The sequence below is a fragment of the Halichoeres trimaculatus genome, unplaced genomic scaffold (genome assembly GCF_033239565.1).
Source record: "Halichoeres trimaculatus isolate MK-OKI-2021-1 unplaced genomic scaffold, fHalTri1.1 fHalTri1_scaffold_19, whole genome shotgun sequence".
NCBI lineage: Eukaryota > Metazoa > Chordata > Actinopteri > Labriformes > Labridae > Halichoeres > Halichoeres trimaculatus.
In genome coordinates this window covers 23,925,528-23,953,348 of record NW_027437197.1, presented here as the reverse complement: position 1 = coordinate 23,953,348, position 27,821 = coordinate 23,925,528, and the positions used below count along the sequence as shown (strand labels likewise).

General features: G+C 38.8%; 1 protein-coding gene across 2 annotated transcripts in view; it reads right to left on the bottom strand.

Moving 5' to 3' along the window:
• The window catches only part of LOC141808556 (polyprenol dehydrogenase-like), an 82,921-nt gene that overhangs the window by 30,341 nt on the left and 24,759 nt on the right, over positions 1 to 27,821 (bottom strand). For both annotated transcript variants that reach the window (XM_074695215.1, XM_074695214.1), the window contains exons 2-3: positions 26,477 to 26,584; positions 4,959 to 5,027 (exon numbers count right to left, since the gene is read on the bottom strand). In XM_074695215.1, coding sequence (XP_074551316.1) covers positions 4,959 to 5,027; positions 26,477 to 26,582 — 175 coding nt within the window. In that variant the 5' untranslated portion in view covers positions 26,583 to 26,584. The remainder of the gene's footprint in view (positions 1 to 4,958; positions 5,028 to 26,476; positions 26,585 to 27,821) is intronic.

Here is a 27,821-nt window from a genome sequence, read left to right as displayed (position 1 = left end):
CGATAAAATATGATGATAATCAAAGTAAGTTATTTATCATTTATGACATCTGGGAATCCTAATGGACCTCGTAAATATTCCACTAGTCCTCAGTTTTAGAACCACCTCTGCAGCCGACGTGTATATTACAAGCTGTCTCCCATTTCTCACAACAGACAATGTGCAAACACTAGGAAGGATGCCAAAGGGCGTTAGACAGAGATGTTTAAAGCTCCTGCCTCCCATACTAATGAGAATCCATTACCGTCTTATTCAGACCTAACCAAACACACGCGCACACACATCAACACATTCTCATTCAGTGCACAGGCATCTGGCTACAGACACCCCCCTTGTCCCCTATGCCTCAGCGCCTGCCAATTACAAAAGAAGTAATCAATTCCACCACGGCCCCGTCCAGGGAAATCGACTTCAATGACACCAGCTACACGGCCGCTGTCTCTGTACCTGACAGCCACTTACACACAAGCAGGGACCCAGCCAGCCAGCCAGCTCTCTGCAGCTCTACAGCACCGCCAAGTAAACCCAGACTCACTTCCCACCAGGCATTGCCTTCATTTGGTTTCACACATGACCTGCAGTCAGCTCAATCAGTGAGAACTTATGAAGTGCTAACACATGCAGTTAGAGCAGGCTTATTATCTGATGGTGAGTGTTTTACTCACTGGAGTTTGACTTTTCAGACATGTCTTTAATTAAACTATGTATTACATTTACCTAATGGGATCCTCCAATTTGAGTATAAAGGTGATATGCTGATGATATCTTCTTAAATAACACAGTCATTAATGAGCTGAAAGAAGAAGCAGTCCTGAAACGAGGCATGAAAATTTACCGACGGTGTCAGGCAGAGGGTCAAACTTTTGAGGGTTCAGAGAGGGACATTTTTTGTTTTAAGACAACAGTTTCATTTTCAAAGACAACAGAAGATAGTGACTTTTAGGGAGATGCGCAACAATAGCAATGATGGCTTAAAAAATGACAACAGTTTCTTTTTAACCAGAGCCCATATGCATGACCAGCCATTAGTGAAGAAAACAGGCTGTTTGTACTTGCCGCAAAAAAAATAAATAAATAAATAAAATTAATTAGTGGTACACATGAGCCAGGTCAACATGCCAAAAGAGTGTTAAATGTAATGGCAGTAGACCCCACCATTACAGGGGCACCTGTTTGGCTGTTTACAGGCAAACATTGTGGAGTATGTTACCATTTGAGATGAAATATACTAACACAGAAAGACAGTGGACAGTCCTTTGGAAAGGTGGTGATGTGAAGCCATATAGGCAAATTTAGATTAAGGAGACACAACATTTTTTTTTCTGTGAACAGATGAGATAAGGGAGACAAAGTCTCAAACCAGCGAGGCTCAGTTTAACAAATTTGATTCACTGTTTTCACAACGTTGTGGCTCGCAGGGTTTATCGCAGTTCAAGAGTCGTGGACATGTGCAGTTTGAATTTGTTGGATTGGGTTTTCCAAGAGGTTCTCCTTATGAGGTAATCTGCACCTGCATATCTTTCATAGTGTAATTAGTTAACTGGCTTTGTGTATTTATAATGTTTTTGTGTAGCGTTGTTGTTTTCTCCTGTCCTGCGGGCGTGCGTGTGGGTATGTATGTGTGTGTGAGCGCAAGATAAAGGTGTAGAGTGGAGATTGGCTGCCATAGTCAACAGGGATTGGGCCCTGGATTCAATAACAGGGATTGGTCAACTGGGAGATTTGCCGAGATCCAATTGGAAGAGCTGCTATCAGCTTTTTAACTGGATCTCAGCTGAAGCCCCGCCCTCTTTCTTGGCACTGGTGCTGCTCTCGACAAAGGCCACCCATCTGACTGCTGAAGGACTGAACTGATTGTAAATTTGTGTTTGATTTAAAAGCAGTTCGCCCTGCTCACCCTGTTTTCTCCCGTTTTTGCTTTAGTTAGTAGGAGAGAGATCCTGTCTTTTGTTTTGTGGATTTTTGGTTTGATCAGGTCAGCTTAGGGGAACAGAGGGCCTGTTTTGTTTGTTGTTTTGGGCATTGCTCTCTAATGAAACCAATAAACTGCCTCTTTTTGTTTTTGAAAAACCTTGTTCTGCTGGCCTTTGTTGGGAGTGGGAGGGTGGAGAGGACCGAGCATGCTGTGTCCCTTTTTCCCCTGGACTGGGGACATAACAATGTGGCAGAGATCAAATGGGCTGTTCCATAATAGAACGTTAGGACTAATGTGAACTTAAATTTTCCAAGTCTGTTAAGGCACATTTTTGATATTTGTTGAATTTATGAATGAGAGCGCAGAAAAAACCCAACAACAACCTGATGGAAGTAACTTCAGAGATCTGCACACATGAGAACAAACCTTGCACTGAGCGTACAGTAGTTTTTCATTTCCGTGACACTAGAATATCAAACACAGAGTGAGCAACTTTTGGGGCTAATCTGGGCTACTATTTTCCATAAATTTAGCATAATAATACCACGAAAAGGTAAAATCTACAAAAGGATATGAAGCTCAAAATGGAAATGGCAGGTGGCTCTGTGGACTTCATTTATCAGCAAGTGGAGAGTGCTCCTTACACTCTCAGGTATCATTCAATCAGGGTGACTGCATTCAGCGTAGTAGTCAAGAGTCGCTGGTCTCTCATGAACATGTAATTTACACACAGTCATGTTCTGATGTAGAGGCTTTCATGAAACCTGTTAAATTCTCATTGGACCATTTTTTTCTGGCTGCAGAATAGCTTTTTTCAGTTTTTTGTTGAATGTGTTTTAGTTTAGCTACTGATTAGAGCTGTGACTCTGGGCTGAAGGATCCCTTCAGTTAACTTGTTGAGCAGGCAGTTGACATCATGCACCACTGTTTCTGCTGATGTCTAAACCACACACTAAGCAAAGTAAACAGTTTTTTCATGTTTATATCTGTAAGTTGACCTAATGTTAAAGTACTTTAAAGAGGGGCTACTGTGCATCCCTATTGTTTCAACATGACTATAAAGTAAGAAAACTGGTCTGTTCTAAAAATGAAATGGCTTGAGATCTCCAATAACATATCACATAAGGATCTCTACACTGGATCATGACATATTGGAGGGATGGGCCTTGAACACCAAAGTCTGCTTCTGACAGGCCTCAAAAGGTCTAGCCAATCAGAGGAAAGGGGTTTGTGGAGCAGGGAGCCTTAAAGAGACAGTAGCAGAAATGATGCACTTTAGAGGCTGAAATAACAGTTTCTAGAACACCAGTTTGAGAAAAAAAAAAGGGATTTTCTTTTTGCTTAAGATGCTATGAGAAGGATGTGTCTTAATTGGACCCCCTCACCACCTTCTGGCCCAGAGTCTCACACACACTGTTGTAAATGACTTTTAGCGAGGCGTTTGTCTGTTTTGGAATTAAATGGAGATCAGATCAAAACATTTTTTTTTGTTCAAGACAACTTTTAATGGATACAACACGCTAAAGTAAGGTATTTATCAGTACAGTTAGGTAGCAATACGGTTCGAAACGTGATATAAAGCAAACGTTGTAGTAGCCAGCTCTGTTTAGCCTAGTTTAGCTCCTGTTTTAGCCTTTAGCTCGTGCTCTATCTCTCTCCTGTTTATCTTTCTTCTGCTCTTCTGTCCTTTTTCTGTCTGACAGTTAGGCTCCAGTGTCCACCGTCACTACAAAATTAGTTTTCAGCAGAGAAAAACACAGATCTCTCAGAAAACCAAGAAGTAGCATATCCGAACAAGCTATATTGGTGCTGATAATCTCGTTTTAAAGTGTGGATTAGGATCAGGCTTATATCTTGAAGGGAGACTTTTGCAAGATCACTTAGAAACTCCTCACAGCCTCTTTAAAAATCATGTGAAGTGACTGCAGGGGTACCAGGGACAATATAAACATTAAAAACATTTTTTTAAAAAGCATGATACCCCCTCTTTAAAGTCAATATGAGCTTCAAACTCAAAGCCTCTTATAGAAGAGATGACGTCATGTGAATACAGTGGATGGATACTGGATCTCATGATTTCCCTGTAGCTTCATCAACTTCTCCAATTTGTAAGTGAAGAAAAATTCATGTAGCTGTCGAGTGCAGTAATTAGGAGGATACAATTTCCTTTCAAGACTGCGGTGCTGCTGGATGTCTTTGATAGCTCTGCCTCAGAGCAGGTGGTAATGTTTGACCACAAATGTATAACAACTTTATATTTTTATGTTGATCATATTTCTGTTGTCTTCGAACAGAGGCACAGAGAGTTCAAGTTCCTGTTTGGAGATTGTAAGAAAAAAGAAAACTTTATTTTTAACTCACGAGACAGACAGCCCTTGAGGTAAATAGCACCTGACGGTCTCCTAACCAGACTCAAGGCTGCTTTGGACAGTAAGGAATAACTTATGAGGCCTCTTAGTCATGAGACCATGGTTGGATTTATGGTGCAGTGAAGGTCAGCAGAATCAATTTCTCAACATGGGAGTTACAGAGAACACTGTAAGCTTTAGTCAATGAAGTAATAAATCTCCTCGCTGCTATCATTTGTCTACCCCCATCTCCATCACCACCTCCACACCTCCACCTCGCCTCTTTTTCTCCCTTCTTATTGTCCCATATACGCCCATTCGTCATGCCCTCCATCTGCCTCCTCCCACGTCTATTTCTGCTCCTCCTCTTTCACACTTTGCTTGACTTATCTCCCCTATGCTTCTCCCCTTCTCCTCTCCTTGTATCCTCCTGCCTCATGGTGAATCAACAACGCCCCTGACATTGTACAGGCAGCATGGAAGCTCTGCGAGTCTCAGTGTGAGTGTGTGTGTGTAACCTGCAAGTGTGCAATTATGTGTGTGTGCTGAGGAGAGACTGTAAAAACAAGCCTGCGGGACGCTCTGCTTCAGCTCTGCCCTTTATCTTCTAACACTGGCATACAAAAACAAGTACACACATGCGTAAGTGCGTGTGTTTGTTATCTCTGCGTCCTCTGACATGTTTGCGGTGATACCTTCGGCCTCTTTGTGCTCTTCACGGATCTTCCTGACGGCTGCTAGACCCTCCTCCTCATTCCTCCCACCTGAAAGGGAAAGAGACACACAGAGAGATTAATACAATGTCAGACAAACCCTTAGAGGCTTAAAATATAAAAGCACTGATTCTCCTTTTTTGTTGCTCTGTGTTTTTCATCTTCTTGAAAAATACATTTCCAAGAAAGGTTCTCCAAATGAAGCGTTCTTAAAACCATTCAGGCCTTGAGGGAGAGCTCTGTGCTAACATTGTTTCCCCTCTGTGCTTAAAAAATACCATTTATTATACCATCAAATATGTATAAGACAAAGAAAAAGTAAGTCTGCTAATAAACAACATCATGACTCAAGCAATCCAAGAGAAACAGAAAGATTTTCAGTACAGCTGGTGGGGATTTTATCTATTTGTCAGGCAATGAGAGACAATGCAAACTGAAAATAGCACGCATCAGCTGAAGTAGAAATAACCACGGTGTGTGTGAGTCAAGAAGGATTTTCACTTGATTAGTAAAGTTACGTAAAGTCCCAAGAATATAGTGGATTAAGTAGTTTTATCGTCTGTCCAAAAATAAACAGGTGAGATTATTTTCACTGAAAAACAGAAGAACTGTGCTGCATAAATTACATAAAAATCCTGTGATATTACAGCGCGTTCAGATGCCCTCACATGGGGAAACTGTCAATGAGTCTGAGTCACACACTCAGCTTTGTGTTGATGGAAAATGTCTGCATATAAATCAATCCTCTTTGCTAAGAAAATGATAGTTTAGTGCTTTGTACAAGCAAAACACACCAATGCCAAAGCCTGGAGATCTGAGAATCCTAGAGAAACCAAGTTTGCAAGTCTGGTTTGCTAATCCATCACATTCCCCTGCCCTCCAGAAACCTACACATATGTTTCAGGGTAAATACTGTGCATTTGAGAAATTTTGGAGGAACTTTATGTCATTCCTAAAAGTGGATAATGGCAATCATACTTTCTTTTCTTAAAAATACAAATCCATGTTGTTGTTTTTTTATCTCTAGATCCCACATTAAGTGATAATATCTATTTATCTCTAGTTTTGTTATAGAAAAAAAAAAAAAAAAAAAAGGAGAATTGAACAAAAAAAGGTGCTGTTGTGTCATTGTCCCTGATTTGTGTAATTGCAAAGTCCTGTCTTAAGCCATGTCCACATGTAGCTAGGTATCTGGGAAACCACATATATTTTTAAGTTTTGGCCTGTTACTCACAACAAACTGCAATTCAAGCCACTCAAAACAATGTTTCCCCCCCAAAAAAAACTCCAGACTAAGGCTGTATTCAGACCAGAAAAGTCCTTTGGTCCACTTGTTTGGTCCGGACCAAAAGCGGACTTTATTTTTTTTGTTTGGTGCGGTTCATATTCAGATTGTACTTTTTGCAAGTGGACTATATTCTGTAAACACATCCACGTGTGTGACGATCGGTGCTCTCATTGGACAGCACTGACAAAGGCGGCACACAGAGTACAGACCAGTAAACATGTGTGTTTTTGCTCTTATTAGAGCTGCTAAATCATTTTCAGTTTCAAGAGCAGCTCTTTCAGAGCAGGCTTAACAACACCGTTTGCAATTTTGGAACAGCGAAGACGAATGTGCGCAGCAAGGAGACGCTATGCTCTGCGTGTCCTGACCCACAACATGCTAGCAACAGCGTGGCTAAACAGAAGACGAAGGATCAGGTATGAACCAAAGACGGTTAGGTTACGGTGGCTTTATAGGCCCAAAAGGCACATGTATCCTGTAGTCAGTTCAGATGGACCTTGGTTTGTATTCAGACCTGCACCGGAGAACCACGGATCGCACTAGAGTTCGTATGGAAGCGGACCGAGACCACCTCAAAAAGTGGGTCTCAGTCCGGTTGTTTGGTCTGCACCAGGGTTCGTTTGTGTCCATTCACACCTGCAGGAAGAGTCCGCACCAGCGTGGGAAACAAACCCTGGTGCGTTTAAAATGGACCAAACAGTCCAGGTCTGAATACCACCTGAGTGAAGATTTTGGAAAACTTAGTTTCATGTTTTCACTAGGTAAAGGAGTTTTTGGTTCAGGGTCACAGCTGGAAGATGCTGATTGGCTGGCATTGGTTTTTACGTCTTATTGGCACGTATTGGTGGATATTCCAGCTGCAAGTGGACGAAAGTCTATTAGAATACATTTTTGAAAATGCCCAGCGACATGTGGACATGGTCTTAAAAGCCCACAGTACTCTCCAAAAATTGTGCAGAAAAAAATGCAGGCTCTCCAATGTCTCTTGCAACTTAATTGTGTTTTTATTTTGTCTTGTTTTTTTGTGATATTAATTAATCCATGTAATGTATGAAAAAACAATAAAAAAGAAGGTTTTTTTGTTGTTGTTGCTTTTGTTTTGTTTTTTGTTTTTGTTTTTTAATAAAGGGATAAAGAGACACAAAGACTGGAAGCTGTAAACTGATCTTTTTCTGTTCAGGAAGGATTATAACTAGGGCTGCATGGTGTCGAGATGGTTTCTGGTTTGATTCCCCAGCTGTGTGGAGTTTGCATGTTCCTTCAGTTTGGTGAAGGAATCATCACAGAGCAGAGTCAGGTGTGTGTCTGATGGACCCTGATTTGGAGCAGGTGTGTGAAGTTTATATAGTGCCATGTCCTGACTCATTAGCTCTCCCTCTGAGTTGGTGAGAGGATCTCTTCTGTGTGTTTTTGCCAGTTTGACTTCACAAAAAAAACATCTCTGGCACCTCTTACCTCTCTGTTCTGTCTTTAAAAAAATACAGTTTGGTTAAAGTTGAACATGTCTTTACCCCAGTCTTTTTGTTTTCTTATAAGGCGTGTCTGCTACCCTGGGAGTCTCTGATACTTTGAATTATGGTCAGTTCTAGAGCAGCGGTGGTTTAGTTTTCTTTTTGTACTTGCAAAGCTTGGGTTACTTAGAGGATCCTCATCATGTTTGCCTTCTTTTTCTTTCCTTTTCTTTCTCCCCAGTTGTCTGCTTTTGTGTCCCAAATTCCCTCTTTCTGACTCTCAAACTTCCGCCCACACTCCAAGAACATGCAACCCAAAAAACAATCAAAGGGAAAATGGTTGTCAAAATAATAAATCAATTCTTGTCTCCTCAGTATTGAAAACTATGAACCATCAAGTTAGGAAGAAGTTAAAAGTTTTTACAGCACATAATCTGTCTGTTCATAAAAAGAAAACAGTCATTATGTGTGTGTTAGATTTGTATTCTGAGTGGATCACATTATTGTCAATCCATTCCACCTTCTTGACTTTCCACTGTGACCATTTCCTGCATCTTAAACAGACACTAGATCAATGCAACACCCCAAATCTTGTTACTGCCGGTCATCAGATTCTGCGCTTGAATGCAAAGTTTGTTTGAGGAGATAAACAGATTGAGGCGGTTGAAAGGTCGACTCCACCTTTCCTGTTCAGACTACGATGACCAGGGTGGGCAAACTCTGAATGAGCAAGCAGATAACTGTAGAAAAAGTGTGAACAATTAGTATTAAGTTCTCTTATTGAGATAAAAGATTTGATAAAATGAAAAGAAGAACCTTTACAGCAAATCCAAACAATGAAGGAAATGATGAAGTACAAAAAAATGATGAAATTAAAAGCAAATAATGTCTAGGAGCGATTTCTAATCCAAAGCTAGGCTGAGCGGGGAGGTTGCAGGTTTATGTAATAAGATTTCAGATCCGCCAACAGATCCCTAACAGACTTAAACTGCTTGTTGTGGTGATGTATTGATTTTTCCCCCCCTGGCAGTACAGATTTAAATCCCTGCTTAAAACCACACGTTAAAAAAAGGCAATTTAAGAGCTTATGTCTTCAGAACAAGTCAGTTTCACCATGACGGACACACGACATCTGCTTTGAGTGAGAATGGTTTGAGCCCAGGAGCGCTACAGCAGGCTTTATGAACGCGCCATCACACCTTTCAGGGAAATAAGACGGGTGAAAATCATCCTGATGAAGAAGTGGGAAGAGATGCACATATACAGACACAGCTCTGAGATAAATGAAGACAATCACTGCATTTGAATTAGCAGAGATAAAAATCCCTAACCTGATGAGTCAATCAACAAAAACTGACTGACAGGGAAATAGTCCCACTTTTAAAATGTGACACGACGAATACACACTGTCTTTTCATCCAAACCTATTTTCACAAACAGCCTCCGAGCCCACTCTCATCTTTCAGTCAGCGCTCTCACACACACACACACACACACATGGACACACTAATCTTGGATTAGCACGCAGGCCTTTTCAAGGGCACAGCATCATTTACCTTGATGCACTGCGGTAAGGGAAGCAGCTCTTCAGGTTGATGTGTCACAGGGGGTCACACACACAAACACACAGCGATCGGACAAAAATACAATTCATCTGCTGCTCTAACAGCTGCTTTACACCAAGCCGAGGTAGAACGCTGCATTTCATTAGATACACATTTTTCCACAACTGCTTTGGGTGAAAGCTCTCTATTAAAATAGCCACTGATTAAAAACATGCCTGGAGGTCTCAATTTACCCACGAAATATTTTGGGAGAAATGTAACCTAATTAATTCTCTTAAATAATCTTACTGCAGCTGAACAAATGGATAAACTGAGTGCAGCATAGAGGAGGAAAATCTCTACAAATACCTCGTTTTCAAATGTTACAAATTGGAGCAACTTCCCCAGAATCATCCGTTTATCAGAGTCCAACTTTTCACCAGCATCTTCAGTTTCAGTGCAGGCAGCAAGGTAGGTTTCAGGCACAGTGTTAGAAAAGCTGCAAAAGTTCATAAAAGGGTCAAGAGAGTCCTCCTCAGACACAGAGAAAGTGTCTGAGGAGGACTCTAAAAGTTTGAAGAGACTCCCTGAAAGAGTGGAGGAGTGGAAGAAGTGTGTTGTTGTGCCCCTGCTGATATGAAGGTTAAATTAACTGCATCAAATTAATTCAACTCAAACATCCAACGTAGCCTCCAGCATAACTAATCTTCTCCTCCCCCGTATTCCTTACCTTAGGACCAAGACCCTGCCAAACCTGGGGAGTCCTCTCCTCAACTTCAAACCACAACTCAAAGAGACTGCTTAGAAAAATCTGCTGTCTACTTTTGTTTCAAGGTGTTGTTTCTTCTCGTGTTTTTTCCTCTTCTTTTTACTGTCATATTGATCACTCCCACTCATTGGGATAATTTTGGAGCAGCTTCCAGGCTGGTTAGTTTTTCCCCTGCCCCCAGGTCTTTAAGATTGTTGGATTTAATGGCTCTGTAATGGCTCTTTAGAGTTCAATCATCCCCTCTTTTACAGGATCATTTAAAATGTTTTCCAGATCACAACACCATTTTTTGACCGTGAAATATAGGTTATAGAAATGTTGGACAAAACATATTAATAATGTGTCAACCTCCAAGGTAAACCTGTTACTGTCTGACCAAATGTCAAGAATTTTTGAAACCTAAAGTTTCAATTAAAAATTAACAGTGACGGATTATTTTAATCAATGGCAGCACAGTCACTCTGCTATGAGGTCCAAATAAAATACAAACAACTCTCTCTGAGTTGATAAATATTTAAAAAATATATATATTATTTTAAAAAATAATATTAAAAGTTCACAAAACTAACTGCTGTCAGAGTTTGAGTATTTTTTCAAGTAAACTAAAGTGCAAAATAAAATTGTTTTAACAGATGACTCTCCCTGGTCCATTCATGTTTTCTGAACAGGACCTTGCGCACATTTGCCGTGGTGTTAAACTGCAGCAAGTAGCAGCAACTAGTGGCAAGGAGGACTTGCTCAACGTAAGATTTTTTTTTGCCTAGAGTATCTGCTGCTGGTGTCTGCAGCCTTCACAAGTACTGATACCTTGAAAAAGGCTGGTATCAGCCCAATAGCAATACATGGTATCGGTACTCGCCCATCTCAAAAGATGATAACATAAAAATAACAATAATCTGAAGGGGGATTAGAGCCAAAGTGAGGTAGTAAAAAAAAACAATATTTTGGAGACAAAGTCGTAATGTTTCAGGGTTAAAATCACAGTATAAGAAGATTAAATTTGAAATGTTAGAGATAAAAGTTGTGTTGTTACAAGATTTGAGTCTGTAATTTATGGGATTAAAGTTGGGATGTTACACCACTTTAGCTGTGCTGCTACGAGATTAAAATCCTTAAAGTCACACTATTGAAGATAAAAATTGTAGTTCTGTGGTTTTAAGTCATAATGCTACAGGATTAAAGTTGAAAGTTAGAATATTTGAGTGTTAGTGTTAAGGTCTTTAAGTTGTGATGTTTTGGGAATTTAGTTGTATTGTTAAGAGATTAAAGTCCTGGTTTTTAAAGATTAAAACTGTCATGTTAAAGGAATAACCATAAACCTGCAAATAAGAGTTTTCTTTAATAGGATTTGCTTTTTTTCCCTTGCATCTCTACAGCCTTAATATTGTGACATTTCAGTTCTTTTCTAGCAACATTACAGCTTTAAAGGCAGTGAACACCAAAACTTTGGGGCGAGAATTTTTTTTAAAAAAAAGGATGTTGGTTCTCTTAAAAAGGGCAATATAGGGCTTAGAAAAGTGAAGCCTATGTGGAGGTGCTAAAATGCTGTTCATCGAGACTCCACATGAGGCTGGCTGCAGAAAGACCAGAAACTACGTACACGCCAAGCCGAAAGACAGACTTTAAAGGCAGCAAAAAATATATGTTCACAGCCTGGTTCAGTCATAAAAGCTAATTTTCTATTGGTACACACCTTACAGGGGTGATTTTGTATGCTAAATTAACTTCACCAGATATTAGACTGATGAGCACCCTACAGCTGTTTGAAAGGAAACTTAAAGCCCACATAAATATGGTCCATGCCAAAAAACACGCTGCTTCGGTAACACAGGTGAATTTATGAAACTTCACTGTTGACAAGTGCCCAGGGTAAAAAAAAACAAAAAAAAAACATAGATAATGTATCTGAGAGCTTGAGTGAGAGTAACTCAAATCAATGTCACGTTAAAAAATTTTTTACACAAAAGAAAAACAATCCTGTCACTCTTGAGTACAGTGGCATTAAAATCACATCAGGTAAAAAAAAAAAAAAAAAAAAAAACATCCCAGAGGAAGATGAATGATCAGCATCTCATCAGATGTGAAACAGGTGATGTGCTTCTGCGTGGACATGTCTGTTGTCAGTAAATGAACGGTCGGCCGGCTCTTGGATTAATATTCTATCTATAACTGTATTATCAGGGAGCGCAGATAACCAGGCGCTGCCAGCTTGTCATTATTCAGGCTGGGTACAGAGCAGACTGATGGATTTGGATTTAAAATGCAGTGTTTTCTTCTGGTTTTTCACAGGACAAACACAAACAGATGGAGAGTTACTCATGTCTGCTTTCACATTCATGAATGTGTCAGAAATCCATCTACAGGCTGAATCGTATAGAAGCTCATGAATTACACTCGATCCTTTATACATCACAGTTTTCTAAAACTGCTGGATTTTGCATACGCCTGGTAATTCCCACCAAGGGACAGGAAATTCATTGAGATTCACATAATAAAGGGAGCTATCCTGCTGCTGTCAGTTCTTGATTTGCAGGGAAGATGTAAGTTATTCATCACAACTAACAGCATGCAGGATCAGCTTATTGTTGGAAAAAGATGTGAACATCCTCCTGGATGAATAAGTCTACACTTCCTGCTTCATGAGACTTAAAATTACTCATAAAAGCAGCGAAACAGACGAATCCATGATCAAATTTCATCAAACCTCATTCCACACATGACCCCCAGAGACTTTTTCTCCCTCTGTAGCAGAGGACAGAGATAATTTCCTTTTGAGTCCAATTCATCAATCCCACACATCAGAAAGTGTTACATTAAGCTGATTTAATGGCACTTTCAGAGTGAAGTAATTAAGTAATGCGTTTGGTTATCAGAGGCTGTTTCTGTCACCGGTACCAGCCTTCATTCATGGCTTTATGAAATAGTTCAGATTGGCACTGAGAGGGAGGAAGGCAGAAGGAGACAGAGAATCTGATCAGATATTTGAATTACTCATTACCTCACCCTGAAAAAAATACAATAAAAACACACAGTCTTAGCTTGATATTTAAACTTAGCAAAGTAGGTAAGGACATGTGTGATATGTGGATTATTTCTTTGATGTCAGAATGTTTTTTGGGAATAAATCTTCCACCTTTTGGGAGACTGCTTTTACACTTTTAAATGGAGCCACTTTTGTTTGAAACATGCATTCATGGGATGAGCAGCAGAGCTGAGTATGAGGGTCGTGACAATGCATATTTTGCTAAATCTTTGCCAGAGCCAAACCCCTTACATTGCCATATTTGTTTGTTTTTTGTTTTTTTAATTATCATTTATTTTATTTTATTTTATTTTATTTATCTTTTTTAATTTAGGAAATATTGTAAAAAAAAAAAAATAAAAAAAAAACACAAGATACTGGATTGCTTTTCATTCCCTATCCAAAAATTTTATGAACCACAGATCAAATTTAGAGTTTGTATGAATTTACCTTCTTACATTTTGTTTAATATGTAAAACTGAGGATGAGGGTGACACATTTGAGAAAAAAAAAGTTAATTTAAAAGATTATTCTCATAAATTATTTACAAGAATAAAGTTGTTTAACTTAAGGGTGTGATTTTTTTTCTAATAACTGACCCCTCATACATTTTTTCTGCTTTGTTTTATCTTATCTTGTGCTGTTTAGTTTGCCTACTTTAAAATTGGTCAGGGACTACAGATAGAGACTAACCCTCAAAGAAATATTTATTAATATGCATTGTCTCAGTAAGAAAAAAAACACATTAAGTACATTAACAAGATTTATCTCGTAATTTATGAGAATGAAGTCATAAATTAAACTCTACAGGCTTTAAGGAGAGCACCTGTACAAAAATAAGGACCGTAGAGCACCATTTTTCTTTAGTATAAAGCCACGTTTCCACAAAGCAGTCCGGTTTGGTTCAGTACAGTTTGGCACGGTTTGGTACAGTGGTAGGCGGTGTGTAAGCAGGATGCCAAAAGCCGCAGCTGTTAAACAATAGCGTGATGCCATAGCAGCACAACACAGTTCACCCCCCTAATAAATCCAACTAAGAAGAAAAATGTGACACAGTAAACAAAAAGGATAGATAAATAGAGCATTTTGTCCTCTCTGTGATTGGCATGTAGCTCTTTGATACAAAGTGCAATCAAGCTTTGTTTCAGAGAAGTCTGTGTGCCGTCATGAGAAATGCAGCAGCTGTCGAGGTAAGTGACGATTCTTTTGACCAATCAACGGTCTGCAGTGTTGTAGCTCCACCTTCCGAGAGCGGATCAGTTCAGTCTGGCACCCATACAAAAGGGTCCCAAAAAGTGGGACAGCTAATCTCAGTTATTTAGGGATCTGTCCTGGGATAAGTCAGTGGAAACACCACAAAATGTGCGCCATGCCGAGACAAACCGAATCGGTCCGCTTGGTCAAAACACGGCTTAAGTTTCGCAAATAAGTAATTATTTCTTTTTGGCACATTAGTATAATTTTAAGTATGATTATACGGGTGAAGTTGTTACGAGACATTGTGTGCCGTCTTTTCAGGGTCCTTAGGACAAGAAACTGGGGCTTTGTTAAGAACTCTGGTAGAGTTCGAAAGTAGGCACAGATTTGTCTTTCCCTAATCAATAACTCATCAGTTGAACATTGCTTTTAGAAAATCAACACCTCTTTGCGATCGCAGCAAGGTAGACTGAGAGCTACCAACGTATTTTCCTCCAAAGAGCCGTCCTCAGCGCTGGGGAATTTGCATCGGCCTCTACGCAGAGCGGCTCTTGTTGGACTGAAACGTCAACAAATTGCAACACTGATAAAATATGATACAAAAATATGAAATAACTTATTTTACATCTCATGATCCCATGTTTGTCAGACTACATTTCTAAGATCTTCCAATAACCTATGGCTTTGCGCTAAGTTGATGGGTTTATTCTTGCCAATATATGACTTCATTCTCATAAATTTACAAGATTAATCTCTTAAATTGACCTTTTTTTTTTCTTTGACATGGCCATAATTCTCTGTCATAAAAAATGTGTAATGCCTCTTCAGTGTTTGCTTTTGGTTATTTTTTTTATTATTTTCATTTATTTTATTTCATATTTTTTTTATTTGTTTTATTTATTTATTTATTTTTGCAAAGATTTCATATCAAACATGAACTGATGTGAATCTTGGTATCTTACTCAAAATTCAGGGGCTCAAACATTTTTCTCTCTCGACACAAGCACAACTACTACACCAAAAATTAGCATCAGCTCCATTAGCACAGAGAGACCCACTTCATTTTAAATATCCTCACTCCATAAATGATCTCAAGAGGTTGGGTTTTATTCAGCACTCCACTGTGGGATCAGCTTCACTACACAAAGATTTATCTTGGGCAACAACAACCTCCCCCCTCTGGGCTGCACAGAGGTGCAGTGGTTACTTTTGTTTCATAACAGCACGACGGTTCCTGGTTCAAATCCCGTCTTTGAGGAGTTTGAGTGTTTTCCCTGTACATGTGTGAGTTTTCTCCACCATCCTCCCACAGTCTAAAGAAAACACTCATTTAGTGAATGGGTTTCTCCAAATTGCCCGTAGGTGTTGGTGCCTTTCTGTGATAGGCTGGAAGCCTGTCCAGCGTCACAAAGTATTGATTCCTTTTGTTTGATTATGGAGCAGAAGTCTCATTTGTGTTCTGCTGCAACTGTTTCCAAGGATACCCTGACATTGACTTTTCAGAATACACAGAGAATGAATAAAGCAGAGTTTTCTTCAAACTCTTAAAGCTTGTGAGCTGAATGAAAATTGCAGCTTCGCCCTGGAAACCGGGCATGAAAACATGTTGACGTTCTGTGCACGATGCCTAGGAGGTGTTTGGATCCTGCGGTGGATTTGCCATGATGTGAAAAACAGTTTCTAGCCTCCCCTCAAAAACAAAAACATGATTTTTTAGCAGTTTTAATTAGGTAAGTATCAGTATTCAGCAGGCTCAGTTACATGTCTTATTGTGGTTCATGATCTAATTGGAATGTAGAGGAGCACATGTCTCCCTCGTGTTCCTGTCTTTCTGAGCTCACGTCTGCTTTATTACTGGGTCATTTTTGATCTTTGTTACCTTTGTTCACAGAGTTAAACAGATCAACCCATTTTGTGTAAAAATGTTCATTATGTAAAGATACAAAAAGATTTATAAGTGAAATTCACCTAACTGCATTAAAAGGGTTTTTATTATCTGGGTCATTTGTTTGGGATTTATTTGGGGTTTGAAGAAAAAAAACACATGGTAACTTTGGTGGCCATCAAGTTAAGGTGACCATCTTCTGAAAACTCACAGAGGACACCTGACCCAGCCTCTTCAAAAAATATCCAAAGATACTCAAAGATGACGGAGTGGCTTCATGACCATACATTTATTTAAAGCAGTAGTTTTCTGCTGGAAGGGATGCCTCACGACTTGCAGGTAGCCTATTGCTCCAATAGATTTGTCCTGTTCCAAAATATACACAATGTCTCAAAATCTTAGTTTAACTTCAAATAAGATTTTGAGGCATTTAAAATGAAAACTGTTCCAGCAGAACCTTTATTTGCTGCGTGCACATAGGTGCCAGTTTTGCAGACCGTACACAGAACTTCTTATTGGTCAGTACCACGACTTAAAGAGGGGTCCTTTTTGTGTGTCAAAGTGCGTTGACACATTGGCGTTTTCTGTCTGAGAGCACAGAACAGGCAGTTAGAGCATGTTTGCTGTTTTGATCTGAGAGGAGGAGCAGCCTGGATCTTTTGAATCATGAGTCATGCGGTGTGTATGCTCAGCATCCTAACAGGTAGCTACATCTGAATCATGCTAGTGGCCCAGTAATAAATATATATATATATATATATATATATATATATATATATATATATATATATATATATATATATATATATATATATATATATATAGATATAGATATAGATATATATATAGATATAGATATAGATATATATAGATATAGATATATATAGATATAGATATATATTTATACATATATATTTATACATATATATATATATATATATATATATATATATATATATATATATATATATATATATATAGATAGATATATATATATATATATATATATATATATATATATATATATATAGATAGATAGATAGATAGATAGATAGATAGATAGATAGATAGATATAGATATATATATTTATACATATATATTTATACATATATATATATATATATATATATATATATATATATATATATATATATATATATATATATATATATATATATATATATCAATGTTTGGAAAGTCTGTAAAAATAAAGTACATTTTAAGAAACTTGTTACAGAGTGCTTCTACAACCTTCTAAACCTAAATATCTTTTTAAAAAGAACAAAGCTAATATTCACATTTGAAAACCTGGAACAAGAATGGTTTTACTCAATTAATTGTGTTTTTTTCAGTCCTATAAAAACCTTTAAGTGTTTTGTGAATATTTTACTAACATGTTTTGTGTTGTATTCCCTGTGTTTTCACGTGTTTCCTTTTACATGTTGTTTCCTGCCCGCTTGAATGCACCAATTACTCTAACCTGTGTCTGATCTCACACCTGTGTTGATTACACTCTGTGTAGCAAGTCTCTGTTTTCTTGCTTCTTTGTCAGTTTATCATAAACTTGAGGCTCTTTTTCCCAATGAGAGTTTTAGGATTTTTGTTTTTTGTCGATTAAATTGTTTCTTTTGTCTGAGTCCTACCCCCAGCTGGTGGTTTCTGACATTAAAAATAACTTTAAAGTAAGGATCACTCTTCTTACTGAAGTGTGTTTAAGTCAGAACAAGACTTTGGTGTTATTTTAAGTCAGATAAAAACTCCTCACAGGAGCTTTAAGTTTTATCGTAGACTGTTCTGCAGCAGCTTGAAAGCTTTTCCCAGTGATGTCAGTTCTTCAAACTAGAGATAGACCGATGTGGACTTTTAAGGGCCGATACCAATTATTAGTAGGCAAGGAGGCTGATATCCGATATTTGAAGCCGATATTAATGTGCAGTCAAAGTGAAAATATTGGCATAAAAAATTTGAACAATGTGAACTTCAACACTTAACTGCATTCAAATACCTTTAAGCATATGTTTATTAAACAGCCCCCAGGCTCAGCAGCATGTTGTATAAAGTTAAATGAAAACTTAAAAAAATAAACAGTTAAAGTTTCTACAGTAAATAAAGTTTTCTAAAATTTCTATGTCACTGCAATAAAACTGGACAGAACTGAGTTTGTGCTGTCTTTTACAGGCATGTTATGCAGTTGAATTAATCTTCTGTTTGGTTTTACATGACTGATTTTAAATGTTTTGACCATCTAGGGCTTCCGTAGGGTAGGTGGAGAAACTCTGTTCAGAGACGCATCAACAAGCAGCATCTGAATGTCTGCAGTTTAAAACATTTCTTATCATTTTTAAGAGGCTGTTGGATTCAAAAAAAAAAAAAAAGGCTGATGCCGATATGCCCTAAAACGCCAGATATCGGCCCTGATAGTAGGCCTGGCCTATAATCGGTCTATCCCTATTTAAAACCTCTAAACCCGACATAAATGTTGTCATATAAAATATGAAAATGTCAAAGCTGTGTACATCCACGAGTCTCAGAGAAAGTGTTTCACTTGATGACTTGATAACCAACTTTTGTTGAAACCAAATCCAGCAATTAGAGAGTACAAACAGGGACTGAACAGCAGAACTTGATCCATTTACATTAATGGGCGCAGCAGAAATTGCATAAAGCCACATGGGAGTGTACATTAGAGGAGATGCTAATGGCGGTGAGCCCAGCTGAGAGTAGCGGTGTGCTGCTGGGAGAAAACTTTGATTAAAAGGAAAATGGACTTCCTGAAAACAAATCTCCAGGAAAATTCTCCAGACATCACAATACAGCCCATCAAAGAGGACGGCAGCCAAACACTAATGTGCCTCTTTTGCAGAGATAGAGATGTAATGGGTTAATGACATGCAGCCTCAAAGACTCTGGACAGGATGTAGACTGATGTGGAGCTGGTATTTTCTCGGGCTCTGATGACAAATTACTTTAGAGGATTGTTGCTGTGATGTTGTCACATTCAGAGATGAAATGATGGGTTGAGCTGTCTATCAGAGCTGAATCAGGGAACTTAAATACATTCCATTAAAGTCTCAAATTCAGCTTTAACTTATTATCATCCTCTACACAAAAGCTTTAACGGTTTGGCTCTGATGTGGAATCAAATGTTTCTGGAAAAAATGTAAACCCTAACCGTATACCTTGTACTCATGCAGACTAAATATATTCATTCCATCTAGTGTCACAGAGTCTCTCCTGGAGATATGCTATCGTACAGCCTTGGGTCAAAAAATGAGAATACTACCAAAACCAAATATTTGGTAGATAACTTCAGGAAACAAGTGTCTGACAAACTCTGAAGCCTGAGTTATTAAAAGATTTTCCTTTGGAGTTACCCCAATCCAACAGATGGTTCTGACTGAGGGCTTCAAACTTTCCCTCTGGTACCTCCTCAAGCTTTACTTGATTCATAGCTGAAAAAAAAACTCTTCTTTTCCCTCACACTCTGGTGTTTTAGAAAACCTTAATTTCAGCCCAGTGTTAGATGCTGCCTCTTTAATGCGCCCCGCTCAACCAACCCCCTTCCCTCTGATTGGCCAGCCCTCTGGAGGTCTGTTAGGTACATGCTTTGAGAAGACCTTTGATTTTAAGGCCCCCTAACAAGTAATGAACCAGTTAGGAGATCCTTCTGTGTCTGTATGACTTCAACAGTTCAGAGAGTCTTGTCAGGATCTTGTGCCATTTTTTTTAGAACACACCAGATAAATTCAGGGATTTCAACAGCGGTTTGAAAATGTGCATTTACAGTATGAAAATCCAGCACTGTAACTTATTATCCATGTTTGACATATGGAAAAGCACAATACCCCTCCTCAATGTCACCAAACATACATCTGTGAATAATGAATACATAACACAAAGATCAACTTATTCTCCTGAGAAAGCTGTCACTTCACGCTCCACTGGGAGCAGAGACTCCTGCAGTTTACTTTCAGCGCTTTATTGTAGGCCTGAGCAATATTTCCATTTTCCATTCAAATTTTATTCCTTTTTATTAATTTGCGCCTTTTTTTTTTTTTTTCAGATAAATTACAGAATCACATTTTTATCTCCCCTGCTATTGCACAACGTTTGTGCCATAGCTAGCTTCTGTAACCCCCCTGTTTCTTTCACAGGGCTGCACACACAGCAACAACAAGAGTGGGAAGTTTGGTCATTTAGCACATGGCTTAAGATATGGTACCCATATAAAAAGTGAAAAACTTGGGTTTATCCACTCGCTGAAAACTGTAGACCCTAGGTTTGTGCTACCTAGCTGCAAATATTTTTGCTAAGTTGCCTTGCCTCTTAAAGTTGCTGTAAAACAGTACTCATGAGAAATCAGCAGAGAGCTGGAGGAAGTGTTGTTTTATTCTGCAACAGACAGACATGATTTGGTTGAATCATGACGCTACAGATAATTAAAATATCATTGTTGTGTATTTCTTTTTCATTTTCACTAATGAAAGCATTCCTCCTTGATGTTTTTGGGAATGGTGCAGCTTTCAATGTAAAAGTAAACAAGGCTGTTTCCTTTAAAACTACGAAGTGTAGAACAGCTGAAACTTCAATTCCAGGAGTAAAACAGAGGTTACTTTTGTTGTTTGATTAAGTTTAAACAAAACTTGTTTTAAGTTATGCCTTTCACTTGAACTGTTTTCTGTAAAAAGTAGAAAAAAATTGCAAGAAATTTTAAATGTGAAAAAAACTGTAATTTTATTCTGAGGCCATACCGCCCAGCCATTCTTATAGGTCCCATATTATGCAAAAATCCCTTTATTAAGTCTTTTAGTAAAATTTGTGGGTCTTTTGCTTTCCTCCCAGCCCACAAAATGTGATGTTTAATGATGAAACCTGTACTTAGTAGTGCTTGTGAATGTAAAATCCTGACCTAAAACGAGCTGTTTGGATTTTGGGGATTTGCCGACGTCAGCGATTCTCTTTTTTGACCAATCAGGAGCAAGTCTGACCTGATTGATCCATGGGGGCAGATACCCCTGAGAAAATTTTCTCCAGCAGCGGGGAGGAGAATGCCAAAGTTGAAGAGCCATCACTGCTTTGTTTTTGGCTGTAAACAGCCACATAGTTCCATGCACAATCTTCCAATCTCGGAAGAAGACAAGACTAAGTGGTTAGAGTTCATTTATGAGGGAAATGTGCCAGGTACACTCAGTAAAACTGTGCATGTGTGTGCTAGTCACTTCATGGCTGACTGCTTTTCCAACTTTGGACAGTACAACAGAGGGCGAATAGACTGGTCCTGAATCCAGGCACATTACCAACCATCCACCAACAAACCTGGGACCCTGGAAATATGAGTATTTTAAATGCTGTGTGCTGTGGAGCAGATGTAAGAGCTTTTCCTCAGTGTCCCCCCTGTCTCTGTGTTAGCTTCAGGATGCTAACTTTAGCTGCAGTTAGCCTGTTGTTTTAACCTGTAATGTTACTGTAAAAGAGCTTCACTGTTTTCTAAACATTGTGCACTCTGAGTTTGTGGCGCCGCTCTCAGAGACATGGAAGAGCGGGGCGGTGTCAGCGGTGGCTCATTTACATATGAAGGTCACGCCCACTAAATCAGAGCGTTCTGAACAGAGGGGCTATGAGAGCCTGGAAACAATGCTGCTGTGCTCGATTTATTGGCTTTTTGAACCAAAACATGTCACTACCATTTCATGAAGACATCACTGATCTATATTAAACTGCAGGAAAGGAGCAGAACATGGGACCTTTAATTGACCGCACAAACTGGTTGAGTTGGGACACTTTGATGGTAACACCTTAACATGTGACTATAAACCCTGAAGTGCAACAATCGGCGAACAGCAGTATAAAAAGATCGTCACCTAATGTTATTTGCTAAGTGATTCATAAATCTGAGATGTCAGAGAAAGTGCAGCTGTAATCATTTCTTTGTCACTTGATTTATGAATGAATCACATTAGACAGCTAAAGGACAAAAGGAGTGTTAATGACTGCTGTTTGGATCTCTCCACAAGGCCACAGAAAAGCAGATTCATGTGCAATCTTAGCAGACCAGGAAAGAAGGATGTTTGTTTTCTTTACTTCTAACATGTCGTGCCCACAGGTTGACACAGACTCACACTAACTTTGGCCCACACACACACGCACCATTTATCAAGACAAAAAAGGATTTCTCCAGGGAAACCAATGAGATCACAGGCATGAGCTTTACACCCAGGATATGAAACTCAAACAACAAGAGGCTCTGCTGCAGACTACGTCACTATAAGCTGATGTCACACATCAATATGACAGCAAATCAGGCTGTCTGCAAAAAATCTGATTCTTTGATTCACAAATTCATGAATATGCTCAAAGCTGTTTGCTTCAGGGCTTCCAGTCAGAGCTGTGTCGTATTAAGGAGAAAGAGAAGGAGACATCAGATGTGTGTGATTGAAATGTTTAAGCGTAAGGCTGAGAGGAGACAGAAAGGATGAGCAATCTGCAGTATGCAGCACTTCAAAGAAAAGAGGAACATGATGGATAAAGAATAAACAGTGCATTGACATGTGGGTTCACTCTGCGTACAGAGCGTAACTTTGAAGATTTAGCTGAGGTGAACATCATTAATAAATAATTACTGCAAAAATCCCAGAGCTTGTTTTATGCAAAACAATTCTCAAAATCCTCCATTTGTTTTTAAAACACAGTCGTCCAGCGGCGTTTAAATTTTTACATCAGCTCACAGAAAACATCACACAGATTTTCCTACGCAAACTGTTCTGATGTAACTGATTCTCCGTCTGATGCTATGAGAGGATCTCAGATAGAGGGTTCTGACACTGCAAAGCTGTGTATGCTGTATTCACTGGATATTAATGCACAGGCCTTTGTCATACAAGAAGAAAAACATATGTTTCCTTGTCTTGGTAATGTCTCTAATGGATCATTTTTGACAGCAAAATGCAGTACCTTTAAAGCCTCTTCAAAGCACCATAGACTCTTCAAATAAATTATACCTATCTGTCTATGCAAAGGAACAAAGATTTGACTTTAAATTCATGAGTGGTGTACCCCACAGCTCTATTTTAGGACCCATGCAGTTCTCTACTTCCAAAAACAATCTGTGCAAAGAGAAAGCAAATCTCATTTATATGCTGACGACACCATCATTTACACCTATGCTCCTTTTGTAGCAAAAGCAGTGCAAGAGATCCAGACAGCACTTACACTATCACAAACAGGTCCACTAAGTTTAAAACTAGTTTAAAATGGCAAAGAAAAGTTCATTGTCTTCTAAAAAGCTTACTTGCAACAGCCAGATGATTGTAATAGTTTCACTTTTAGTGCAAAAAAAAAAAAGTGAAAACTTGTAGAGGCAACATTACTCTGCAACTGATTTGGGTCAATGTTTATGCTTTTTCTTCCACTTTAAGAACCCCAGATTTGGGGCTGTTTACATGACAAAAGTTGTAGGATGAAACGCAAAAGTATTGTTGCATTTCGGCTTCATGTTCACATGGAACTGTCGTTTTAGCTGACCTAAAACGGAAACTTCTGAAAACAGCCTCCAGGGTGGAATTTTTCTGAAACACCATAGTCACCTTTGCTGTGTGAACACCAGGCACAAGTTTTCAGTGAAAATGCTGACATCATGCTCCTCCTTGCAATCACACTTTTATTGTGGCAACTTCAATTGCCTGACAACAACTACGACAATGGCAGACTACGATGTGGTGCTTGTGCTTCTGAATCTGCAGTATGCTTTTCCACAAAATGTGCTTCTGTTGCTCTAATTCTGCACTTCTTCTCAGTCATCCATTAGCAGCCAGCGAGACTTCTTCTGGGGCCTGTACTACGAAGCTGGATTAAGTCATCCAGGATAACTCTGCGACAACTCGCTGATCTTCACCGGATCTCCGTTATCCAGATCTGCAGTACTACGAAGCTCATTATCAACTCGATAAGTGCATCTGCCTGGGATCTGTGCACGCACACATAAAATGGGCGTGGTTAGCGGCCCTGGAGCATTTTCCATAATGGAGAAGAGAGCAGCCTACTTTACGGCGGAGGAGCAGCAAATAATACTGCAAAAATACGAGGAGTACCGCAATATAATCCAGGCCAGGAGCACAACTGCGGCCGCGAGAAGCCAGAGGGATTGCTGCAAAAAATCGCCGACTCTGTGAATGCGTAAATTTCCAAAATGCTGATATTAATAGATCTATCTCATCATGTGATGACACGGGCAGTCAGGTCCTTATTCATTCATGTTGTCAGTCAGTGTGTATGTGATCTGCATCATGTCCGACCTCATAATTAGAAAGAGTCCACTTTCCTACAAATCCCAAGGAAAATGCTCATTATAGACAGTTTGAATTGCAGATGCAATAGCAGTGGGGAAAAAAGGATGTGGGAGCAAATAAAAAAATATATAAAAACATCCTTCAAAGTGCTCAGTAGGAAAGATTCAATTTGCACACATTTCTACTTTTCCCTGACAATGTCTTAGTTATGATGATCAGTAAGATATTGTTTGTTCACAGCCCATAAGAAAAAAAGTTGGGCCAAAAAGACAGGGGGTGGTCCCGCGCCGGAGGACTTCAAATTGGTGACTGAGCGGTCTTTTATGCCCGCCCAAGAGAACCAATTGGTCAGCAGGCGGTCTGTCACACCCCGTGAGCTCTTATCCTGGAACTTAACCTGCTCCGGACCAGGTTTGGCGTTCAGCATCAGTTACCGGGGCAACGTGTCTGGATAAAAAGAGATCCACATTCGTAGTGTGGAAAACCTGAAACTTATCCTGGAAGTTATCTCTCTGAGAGCTAATCCAGCTTCATAGTACAGGCCCCTGGTGTATGGAGGGGTGTGTTTCAGTAATTATACTGCCAACTACAGGCCTGTCATGCATATTACACCGTTTTCAGTCCCTTAGCATTTTTGTGTAAATGGAGATTTTTTCGACTGCGTTTTTTTAATTTTCAGGTGAAACGTTGTGTAAACAGGGCCTTAATGTCCCATGCATCTTGTCTCTTTATAACTACAACAAAATCCTCACCACTGCATTCTTTAAGATCTGGTTGGATGTATATTATTAGCATTTTACAAACAACAACATCAGTATATTTCATATAATCAAGCAATAACCAGGAACTTCCATATTACCTGTGAACCCTTCTCTACATCAACCAGTAAGTAGTTACAGTTCTCCAGTTTCCTACTGTTCATCCTGGACTTGGCAGATCTGGGAAAAACATCCTTTTCCTTCAATGCAGCTTAGACACTGGATAATCTTCCTATGCGTTAATATCCCTTAACAAATTTGAAGCTACGACAAGGAAAGTGATGAAGGAGACGTGTGGTTGTCACCTGTGAAATGTGCTGTGTATTTGAACATCTTCAAGAACTGTAGGTCTGTTTTGAAAATGAGATTTTTAATCTCAGTGGCACTTCCTGTTTGAATAAATGTTCAGTAAATAAAACAAAATGTTTATGTTGTTATCAAAAATTGTTTCGCCAAAGGTATCTAGCGGTTCTGTCTCTTTTTTCTGAAGTCTTTCTTTCTCTCAACATTCAGTTGTTAATTTTTTCAACCAGTGATCAACCATCTGTCCATAAACAGAGAACATAGCATATTGCTTGAGGGAAAATCAAACTCACTCCTTCAGCATCTGTTCTGAAACACCAAGAGGCAGAAAACATCTTTGATCAATTAATCCAGAAAGTTTCAAGACATGTCGATAAGTGCTGTATTGTTGTAGAGATAATATGGATCTAGTCATGGTTGTAGAAAAATGTTACCTTTGCTTATTGTCTGCCTCATGTGTTAGTTTCTCAGTATCACACCATAACATCCAGCTGCCCTTGACAGAGCCCTCAGTTCTGTTCTCCTGCAGCATAAACACAGCGACTCATCTCCGCCTGTTGAGCAGTATTTGAAGCATCATCTTATGTGACAGAACAACAATTCTGCTCTCAGTTTCACATCTGCATGCAAATGCTTTGATTAGCTGTTGTGTTTGCTGCCATGGATGGAAAAGCCAGTTTACAGGACACAACTTAAGTTATGTGCTTCTTTTTTGTTTGATATGTATTTAAAGCCCCATTTTCTAAAGCGCTGTTCTTTAATCTTTTTTTACTGGTTGTCTTTCGGTTGATGCGTTTTTATATAACACTTTCGAGCTCTGACTAAACATATGAGCTCTCTATTAATATGGTGTTTATAGTTGTTTTGGTATGTATGACTGGAAACAGATGGCAGCCGACAGCTCAGTAGCATACTTGTGCATTCATCCTGTCAAAAGGTTGCATCTGTTGCCCTGGGTTCAGTTTGCGTGTCAGTGTTGTAGTGCTCGCTACTGTACCTATGATAACATGCGCCCCCAGTCTGGCCATGTGGCGGACAACCTCAAAGCCGATTCCCCTAGCTCCTCCTGTCACTATGGCAACCTTGCCATCTTGTCTCGGCATCACTGGCAGAGGCAGAAGAGGACACAGATATCAGGGAGAATGTCATTTGATAAGGAGGCTGCTTTGAGATGCTTCACAGTTTCAAGACATGAGAAGGCAGACAGCTTAGACAGCTTAACTCTGATGAAGGTTTTTTATGTCTCTGGAAACCTCGAGGACTGAATCATTTTATCTCATTCAAAAGCTGCTTTATCTTTAAGTTGCATTGTGTTTGAGCGTGTCACCATCTGACCTTGATCACCTCATATTTCTGCACATTTTCTTTTCAGTTTGGTCTTGATAACATCTACAGTAAATACACCAGAAAATGTTGGTAACACAGGAAACAATTAAAATGCACAGTCAGTTTGTTAAAATACTGATGAGGAGGAGTTGAAACATAACACACTTTCTTTATGGTATCTACCAAATAAGGATGTGACCCCAATTGATTTGGGTCATGTGACTTTGGAGCAAACCATTACCGATTAATAGGATTTATTTTTCAATGGTTAACACAGTTAACACAGATTTCTCAGACACACAAAGTGAATTATTTTATCTTTAAACATTTAAGTCGTTTTTAAAACAGCTTCATCATGTTTTAATGATTATTTTGAACAAATACAGCTGAAAACTTGTATTCTAGTGTTAATTTTGTAAAGCAAACTTGATATTTCAAAAATGGGACAGCACAAAAACTGCAAACTCCAACACATGATTTGCATTTTGTGTTACATAAATTCAGGAACCTGTTAACTTTGTGTATTAAATAAAAGTGAATATAGATTAAATGACCCACTGTAAAATTGGTCATCGCTTGAAAATAATAAACAGTCAAATTGATAAGTTTACCCCATGGACTGAATGTACCCCTTATCATAACAGTGGATACAGGAGATATACGATATAACCAGAGTGACCCTTGAATCGGAAGTAATTTGAATGACTTTATGGTCATATGGTGGGACTTTTACAGAAAATATAAAAAATAAATGAACCTAAATTTAACTTTTTTTTTTACTTAAAAAGAAAAATTGTGGACAGAGTCAAGTTGTCTACTTGTAATAGCCTACAAACCTGACTTTTGAATTTTCACCTCCAATCATACCTTTGTGGACACAAATATCTAACATCCTAAACTACTATCCATAATATTATTATAAATTTCTTTATTTATAAAACTGAATTTCTGAGAGCTGTAGTTTCTTTCAGGGTTTTCTATTGCTTCATTAATTCGGTTGCACAATCTGTCAATCA